Source organism: Poecile atricapillus, chromosome 15 (assembly GCF_030490865.1).
Source record: "Poecile atricapillus isolate bPoeAtr1 chromosome 15, bPoeAtr1.hap1, whole genome shotgun sequence".
Classification (NCBI taxonomy): domain Eukaryota; kingdom Metazoa; phylum Chordata; class Aves; order Passeriformes; family Paridae; genus Poecile; species Poecile atricapillus.
Window position 1 is genome coordinate 9494255 of NC_081263.1, and position 9296 is coordinate 9503550.

Below are 9296 nucleotides of genomic sequence, written 5' to 3' on the forward strand. Positions count from 1 at the left end.
AGAGATGCACTTCCCTGGCAGCCAGAGGACACTGGAGGAGGGCTGGGGCTGTCCTCCCTGCTCTGCACCAGCACCGCTCCTGCCCGGACCCCGCGGGCTCCCAGAGGCAGCTCCAGGACTGGAGAAGTTGGATTTGCAACAGGCGAAGGAGCACCTGGGCAGGAGCTGATCTAGGAAGCGCTCGTTTTCTCCAGGAACGGTAAGTGGGAGCCACTCTCTGTGCATTTAACAGGATAATATCTATTTGGAAGTTGGAGACAATTAAATTCTGCTCAAATGCCATCAAAGCTGTCAGGAATGAGCTTCTCTAGGCACCTTTGTACCATATCAAGATTTGTACCAATTTGTTTTTGTACCACGTTATAGAATGAAACAATGATTGAACTACATCATAAATGCAAAGCAATGGAATTATACTATATGAGCTCTATAAAACATGTTAGATGACTACTAGCTGTAGCACTGTTTTTCTCGTTTGCTATGTGGATGTGAGTTTCTTTTACCCTGGCAAATGAATGTTTTACTCACCCAGCAATGAAACTGTGTTTGAGCCAAGCCAAAGTGTGAGGAGAAACACAACAGTGTGTTACAGGTAATGGAAAGCCAGCCACGACAAGGCACAGGGAGGTACTTAAAAAGATTTCTGCTTTTTTAATGCAGCATTTCAGGGTATAAAAGTTTGGGCTTTATTAAACAGCAGGCATGGCAAAAGCTTTATTTCATCTACACAGAGGTGTTTTGAAGACTGCTCAGGTTGAGGTTTCAGAAATGGCAAGAGGTAGTTACCAGCTCTCCAACATCACTGTCACAATGCTGCTGTTCCCACTGCACAGGATGGAACAAAGCTATTATGCTTCATCTGCTGGAATGGTGTTAAAAGCTCTTCATCTTAAGGGGGATTTATTTATTAATCATTTTTTCACATGCTGCCAGAATGGAAAGTGAAGGTGTCCCTCACCTCAGGAGAATTTCGAAGGTGACAATGTTTTGCAAAGCTGTCAAGCTGCTGGCACACAGGGTGACACTTCAATTCCCAGCTTCTCCTCTGAAATAGCAGACACATCTGGGAAGGATTGTAGGACTTTAATTTCTGATTTATTCTCTAGGGAAAAAGGGAGACAGACATAGCCAAAAATCTGGAAGCAGGCTGTAGCTAAGGGGGAGAAGACAAAGCCAGAAACAAACAAGAAAATAATTACAAAGAAATTTATAGTAGAGAAATAAAAAAAAAAAAAAAGTTCAAAAAGCAGTTCTAGATAAAACCCCAACATTTAAAGTAGAGAAATCAGTGACAGAAAGAAAGTGGTAATCAGGGCTATATGCTAAGAAGAGGAAGGGGAAGCAGACAGCATTGGGCTAGGTTTTAATTTACATTGGCACTTCTCAGCTCACATAGGAGCTTCTCTAATACTGATTAAATCTCCTGATCGATACTTTCTATAGATGCTGGTACCACAGTCTGCTGGTACCCACTGATAGATGCCTTAGACAATTTCCTCTATTTAGAAAGTTCTGACTGGGTATTTTCTTGAAGATGTCCAGGGAAGAGGCACAGAAGAAGCATGTTTTTCCAAGTTCAAATGGAGCAGTAAAAAAAGAAAGGGAAGCAGGGGATTTGTTCCAAAGGCAGAAGTCCTGTACGTCTCTCAAAATCCCTTTTTTCCTTCCTTTAAGCATTCCTTGGCTCTGAGGGGCCAAAGTGATTCTGTAATAGAGCAGGAGGTAGGAGATGCCACCCATGAGTGCAAGGAGCTTTGCAGGAAATGCTGGGGAAGCTGCTGGTCCCACCTGGGAGCACATGTAAATGGAAACAGAGACCGGGTGAGAATGACTTTGGGATAAGAAGCCCCTTTTCTTAGAGTGACACCTTTTCTCATGTCTGTCCATTCACTTCTGACCCTGCCACTAACTCTGTCATTAACTCCCCTGGTGTCAACATCAGACCCACTTGCAAGACCACAGGTCCTTAACCAGGCTCCCCCTCTCTGTGTTGATCTGTCATGTCCAAGCAGAAAACAGCGCCCACTGATGATGTTTTCCATCGGAGAGCCTCCCTGCCTCTCCCCCATCAGTAAAACCCATCACTTGAAACTTCACTTGAGCAATCAGAAGTCCAAGCAAACCCTTTCCATCTGGAAGCTGCTCCTTTTACAAGGAAGTACTGTTATACATTTGGAAGAGGGTTTTTTTCCCCCCTTCTTAGGGAGATCAAACACCTTTCTGCTCTTTTCTTCTGTAAAATAAGACAGGGAACAGCGAAAGTTGTTATTTTAAAAGTTCCTATCCACATTCTTAAAGAATCTTCTTTGAGCAAAAGATCAGTCTCTTTCAATGGAAGCTCGGGAAGAGCAGCATTCACTGCAATACCTTGCTCCTGTTGCCGAGGACAAAAGCGCAGCGCTCATCTCCCGAGGGTGGGTGACCTCAGGCAGCTCTGGCCTGAGTCATTCTCAGCTCTTGAGCCGAGCCCAGCACACGAAGCTGGGCAGTGCACATGGCTCAGCCCAGCTCCCCGTGCTCAGGACAGCTGGGGGCTGCTCTCTGCACAGCAGCAATTCAGCCCTTCCAAAGGGACGTGTTTCAGTCTCCATCCCCTCTCCACTGAAGGAGCAGTCTTTCTTTCGTTTGGCAAACCAAGCTCAGCACTTGCTGTTGATAAATGGCTTTGCCAAGGTTGCCTGTGTGCCTGTATTACCCCTCTGCCCAGGGATTTTATTTGGATTTCCCTGTTTCTGCCCAGCCAGCTCTCGGGCACAGACTGTGCCCTGCAGGTCCAGCCTGCGAGCAGAGCGGGATGGGAGAGGTCCCAGGGCTGCTTGAAGATAGTCCTGTGCAGGCAGTGAGGCTCCTTTCACATCCCTGCCAACTGCTGCCCCCATCCAGCAGCTTTTCCAGCCCGTGCAGCTGTTCCTGGGGCTCACACCAGCCCCAGAGAGAGTTCTCCTGCAGCCACAGCAGTGGGACAGCTCACTGAGGGGGTTCCACAGCATCATGATGGGCTCTGCCTCCCCACCCAGGGGATCACACTCAGCCTCTGCCCCAGGAGCTGCCCTCTGTGGGGAGACTGTGCCACACCACGACCTCTCTGCCTTGGCCAACACCACAACCACAGAGGCACATTCCCAGTCCCTTTGCTGAGAAATGAGCAGAGGGACTGAGAAACACAGAGGTGGCACTTGGCCTCCCCTCCTGGCCCAGAGCACCTCACTGCCCTGATTCAGGCTGCCCTGCATTTTAGGTGACTCCAAGGGGTAGAAGATGCTGGATAAGGCCACCCTGCTCCTGTTCCTGCATTTAGTCACATGCTCCATCTCCTCTCCTCTCTACCCAGCTCTCAGGTAAGTGCTGAGTGCTTTATGCTCACACTCACTCTGCCTCATCTCTGACCTTGTGCAAAATAAGCAGGTGCCAAACGAAAGTTGCCAGCACTTCTGAAAGCCAGATGAACTCTAAATGTGTTTCTAGGCCTATTTCTTTGCCCTGTCTTAATATTTGGGTACACTGCTGGCCTAGGGGTGATTTCCAAAGAAGACAGGCACCTGACGGAATATTTCAGCCCAAATTGTTTGGTTTAGAATTGAATGCTGGGATCTATTAAAGGAAATCTGGCAATCTCCAGACCAGGCAGCACCTTCAGCTCAAACACTGATAAAAATTTGTGGTTGTAGGGCACCTGCAGTGAAGTCAGAAGTGCAAATATTCTAGTACATGAAGTCTACAGATACCTATTAATATTTCAAGTGTTTCCTTGCTGGGTCTTAGAAGTTGCAGTACTGCTTTGTACCTCTACAAATCAACAGAAGCCCAAAACTGAGCCTTGGCTTCTCTAATGTGGATTTGCAATGTCCCATAGAAAATGCTTTAGCCTTGTGCCAAAGCCATGGGACAACAATACCAGAAACACTGGGACTTTACTCAAGGATGTTGGGAGCTCAGTGAGGGGGACGTGTGTTTGAGACAACTCTACAAACCATCCTTCCACTGCTGGAAGAGCCTCAGGGCAGTTTCTAGCTGGGGAGAGTGACAGACAGTACTTGTGTTACTGCTGAGATGGGATGATAAATGGAGAAAGAAAAAGCAGGAGAGTAGGGTATAATGGTTAAGAAGACTGAGCCTCAGCTGGCATCTGAGCACATCTCACAGTGTGCCTGGGGTTTCTCTTGCAGGTACAGTCCAGGGCCGGCTGCTGGCAAGGCCACGAGCTTCCAGCTGCAGCACAGCAGCTCACTGCAGAGCCATAACCCCTTGGCAGAGGAGCAGGAGGAGGAGGGTTTGTTAACAGACCCCACTGAGAAAAGGTTTGTGCCTCACCTGCCAGCCCTGCTGCTGCAGTGTGCTGGTTACAGTCTCCCCCCAGCCCAGGAGCAGTCCAGCAGCTCAGTTAGTCCCAAACCATCACCCACGTGAACATAATTTTCCACTGAGCTCTGGGAATCTATCTGCAGGGATGCTAGAGCCTCTCCTTTCCACCTCTGCCTGGAGATAGAGGATGATTATTTCTGTCTGAAGCACAGAGGACCTATCCTTACAACAGTGGGACCAGCTGAGTGGTTTGTGCTTCCCTTACCTGTAGATTTTCTGGAGCTTGGGACTAACCACAGGCTAAAGGTCTGCTGGAGGCTCCTGTCACCCTGTCTCAGACACAGCCCTCCCAGGAGGTGATGGTGCTTCTGCAGAGCACAGGAATATCCCAGCCCAGCTCTGCCCTAGATATTTTATTTTGCCTGCTGCCTCCATGTCAGGACTGAGCTCCCTCAAGTCCTTTACCCTCCAATCCTCCTGCAGTCCAACACTACAAGATGTTTGCTGTGGCTACCTGCCCTGATTTCAGCACTGTGACACCTGGGGGGTTTGTATTTCTCACCTGGAGGGTTCACTGACAGCTCAGAGAGCACATTGTGCTTCCTTTTCCCCCAGGATGCAGCGCCATGCTGATGCCATATTCACTGACAACTACCGGAAATTCCTGGGGCAGATTTCTGCCCGAAAATTCCTACAGACCATCATTGGCAAGAGGCTCGGGTAAGCCCCAGCACCCTGCTGTCCTGGGGCTGGGCTTTGCTTATTACCTCAGGCAGTGCCTCCCATACACCTGGCAGAAGCAGCTGCCTTTCACTGCAACAGAAGCAATCTCTCCTGCTGTTCCACACCCCGAAGGACATCCTGCATCCCAACAGTCTTGGGTACCCCTAATCACAGTTGTCATTAAGAAGCTTAATTAATCCTTTCCTCCAAGGTTGGGAGCATCAGATCAGCTGAGAGTTCTGCTGCAATACCAACAAGCAATAATATTTGCAGACAATATTTGCAATGGTCCTTCAGTGGTAGGGAACAGTTATCCCTGGCCTGGTTTGAACACAGAAAGCAGCCTCTCCATTACCCTTGGCTAGTCAGATCACTGACTGCCACAAAATAAAACCAACTGGTCAGATGCAAGCCAGCCCAATCCATCTTCTAGCAAAGGAGCAAATACAGCAAACCAATTCCTTGCTGAAATTAAGCAGAATGGCCCCAGGCTCAGTTTCAGCAGGCTCCCTTTCTGTGCTGCTCAGCCTGAGCCAAACTTTGAGTGAGGGGCAAAAAAGCATCTCAGAAACAAAGAGGTTTCTCATCTCCACCTAACAGAAGCAGCGAGAGCAGCCCAGGGGAAGGGGTGCAGGAATTCCTGAGCAGGCGCCAGTCCGACAGCATCCTGATGGACAGCCAATACCACCAGCAGATGGTACTGAGGGACTTCCTGGGAGCCATCCTGCAGAACCAAAGGTGGGTGGGAATCAGCTCATTCTCACTGCAGGAACACACCCAGGTCCTTATTGCTGGCTGGCTTCCAGGTGAGAAGCTCCTGGATTAAGTATCATTTCAGGAACTGTCAGGGAAAGAATAAGGCTGACCTCAAGCAGGGTGCAGATAAAGAACAGCCTGTCCTGAGCCAGCCCGCACCACACACAGCAGAACATCACTCTGCTGCCTTCTCAGCCTTGTAATCCAGTAAAATAGTAGCAGAAAAGAGAATTTCTCTCTTGATCCCAGTTATGCCATCCCTGTCCTCTTCCTTGACAGGCCTCAGGACATCGACAGCAGTCAGCTGGAAGGCTTCCCCAGCACCCTGGCTAAGCTCATGTAAATACTTCTCCCTTTTCCATCTCCCCATGCTCTGGTGAGTACCATGCCCTGCTCAATCCTGTGCATAAATCACTGCTGCTGCACTGCTCAAGGTTTGAAGGTTCTCCTTCAGTGACGTCAGCTCCCACTGCTACCCATGAAAAAGCTGCTTGTTGTAATTTAGGGGGGAAGAAAACTCCCAATCAATATTGGCAAGTACCTAAAACCCTGCTAGTTTGAACAGAAGGAGCACAAGTGCTGTGAAGGTGCATGGGGATGTTTGGGAACAAGCTTAGAGCAACCCAAAGCAGCCTTTCAAAGTTATCTGATAGTGCCTGAGTGTGTGGGTCAGGCTAAAGGCAGACAAGTCTTCCTCCAGCAGCAGAACCTGTCTCTGGGTCCCTGGGACATGTCAGGTTTTCCCTGCACTGGACAGCACAGGTTACTGTTTTCTCTATCCCTCATTCCTGAAAACAGTCAGCTGGAGCTTGAATTATGCTCTAAATCTTGCCAGCCCTGGGGGAATGAGAGCCAGCAAACTGTCCATTCTTGGCAATACTTTCACTTGATCAATTTTCCTTTGTGAAGCAACCTCATCTTAACTACCCTGTCCCACAGAAATTCAGCTTGTCCAAACCTGCCAGCACAATATAAAGGGGTGTGGAGAGATCAGTGTGCACACTGAACAAAAGAGGGGCTGGGGAAGAGAGGGAAGATCACAACTCTACATAAATCACACCTATGGATTCAGCTAGGAGAGCATAATATTCCAACATCTCTCTTGCCATGCTTGGCTTGGTTACCTTTCCACACATAAGGTCAGTCAGGAAAAGCCTCCAAAGGATGAAAGAATTTCTATGTGCGCTTATGAAGTTTTCTGGTAATTCTCTTTTATTCCTCTCTCTGTCTAGAATTATTCAGAGCTCATGGACCAAACTGTACAGTGAGCCCCTGACGGCAGAGAAGACACGCCAGATGTGAGCAGCTGGAAACTGATGCATACACTCCTCAGATGTGATCAAAGGAATGCAGTGCTGAAGCACTACTTAATTTACTCCAGTCTTTACAATTTAACTCCCCTCTTGAAATACTGCTCTGTACTAAAGCAGAAAAAAACCCAAACACCTCTGTGGTTTAACCTCAGGCTGTTTTACACAGGGACTAAAACAAATGATATACTTGTAATCCTGGGGACATTCTGACTACTAATTAAGGTTTCAAATCACAGTGTAGCAAAATTTCTGCCAAGTCATCTTTTTGTTTGAGGGCCTGATTAATAAATATGAGGCCACCAAAAGGCACCTTTAGGCAACTTAGCAAATTGATTACAGCATCCTCAAAATGGGTGCTGATGTCACAGCCACACACAGCAAGGATCAGGGTGAGCTGAGATGTGAGCCCACACATCTCCCATTCATTGGAAACTGCTCTGGGCTGCTGCTGCCTGGCTCCCTGACACAGAGCCCCAGCAGCAGAATGAACTCTGAAATGCTCAGCTACAGCTCCTGCTGAGCCTTGAGGAGCTCAAGCTGAAGTTACAGCTCTGCCAGAGCTGAAGGAGATCCCTGTGCATCAGCTTGGGCTGTCGCTGTTTCAACTCAAGGTCTTGTTGAGTGCCATCCCCTGGCTCTGAACTCCACCATGGCTACAGTTACAACTGTAAACGTTTTAAAAGGAGTAAGTTATTAGCCCACTGATCTCGTACAGCTACTTCCTCCCTCTCACCCCAATCCCCCTGTTCTTTGTGTAATAATTATGTCTTCAGAAATGTAAATAACACCAGGATGGGGTCTGCTTTCCCATAAGCAGCAGGAAATAAGAGTTGTTCTAAATAAACCTGTCCAACAGCAGGTCAAGATGGCTCTTTTGTTGAAACCTTTGTTTCTTGATTCTGGACCCAGAATGGAAGATGCTCCTCAAAGACAGTTGTCAAGTGCATCAAGGATGACTCAAAACTGGGCTAACAAAAGCACCAGGTCCAGTACCAGTAACACCACCAGGCTGGAAACAAAATTATACATAAATGTGTGTTAAGGCCTCTGAAGTCTTCCCTCCTTTCACTCCAACAATTCCTTGTTAGTCTGCAGTAGTTATCACTTCATTTTTCCTCAGGTGACATGTTTTAGGACAGGAGGCTCCAGTGTGCATGGAAATCATTTCATCCTTGCACCAAATCTCTGTTACAGCCTCCCTGTTCAGGTTTTACAATTCCAGTAGGGAAGTATTATAAACCACCCAGCAGGATGGGAAACATCGAGGGGATGCTGAGGGAGATCAGTGGAGCTGTGACAGCAGCAGGAGCAGTAATGGATAACTGCAACCCTTCAGTGGGCAGGCAGCTGGCAGAGACGTCCTTCTGCTTCACAGTGCAGAAATACACAAAAGAAGAATCACCTGAGTAGCCTGGTTCAAAATGGGTTTTTAATCCTGTTCTGCAAGAACACACTCAAAGCCTTTAGGACTTACTCGCTCCAAGGAAAGGAATTACAAAAAATGAAGAAGATTCCTAAAGTAGTAAGTAGTTATTTAAACTTAGTAGTTATTTAAGTAGAATTTAAACTCTGGTAAGTGGCATAAAAGGCATATGCAAACACCGGATTGGATACTGCCAATAAAATCAAAGGTCTATGAAAAACATTTCAGAAAGTGTTTGGGTGATTACGTTTGTGTGGTTAAATGGATGGGTGAGTGTAGCTATTTGGAATAAAAGAGACTCCTTTGGAGTTTCAGCTTGCTTCAAAATGAGGAGACAAATGCTCAAACTCTACAAGATTAAATAAAAAACAAATAAAGCAAATAAAAAATATCTGAGGAATAAAAGACCAAAATAATAAAAACAATCTTTCCTAATGCCCAAGTAGAAAAATCAATAGCAACACACACAGCTTAGAGAAGATACATCACAGGGGCATTCCATGATTTTCCTTTTGTATCCATGCTCTCCTTGGATAACATGCTGCAGCTCTACAGGCACAGGGAAAGTTCTGTCCTAGCACAAAGCATCAGCAGAAGGAATTAGTTACAAAACAAAGCTGCTAAGTGAGCAGTAACAAAATACAAGGCTAAAAAAATATTCCAGGGTAAATTACTATGAATAGTAGCTTAGTTATTTCTTGTCTAAAACCCCTTCAGTCCCAGAGGATGTGAATGCAGCCCGAGATCTGGTGTTTGAAGGAGTGCAGATGAGGTCAAAG

At 47.0% G+C, this 9296-nt stretch overlaps 1 protein-coding gene across 1 annotated transcript; it reads left to right on the plus strand.

The window, feature by feature from the left end:
* The first annotated feature begins 152 nt into the window (after positions 1-152).
* Positions 153-7100, plus strand: GHRH (growth hormone releasing hormone). The gene is made up of 7 exons (XM_058850736.1): positions 153-199; positions 3239-3338; positions 4167-4298; positions 4918-5022; positions 5626-5763; positions 6061-6157; positions 7014-7100. The coding sequence occupies exons 2-6, from the start codon at positions 3259-3261 to the stop codon at positions 6122-6124; spliced, it is 519 nt and encodes a 172-aa protein (XP_058706719.1). The 5' UTR covers positions 153-199; positions 3239-3258; the 3' UTR covers positions 6125-6157; positions 7014-7100.
* The last annotated feature ends 2196 nt before the right edge of the window (positions 7101-9296 follow it).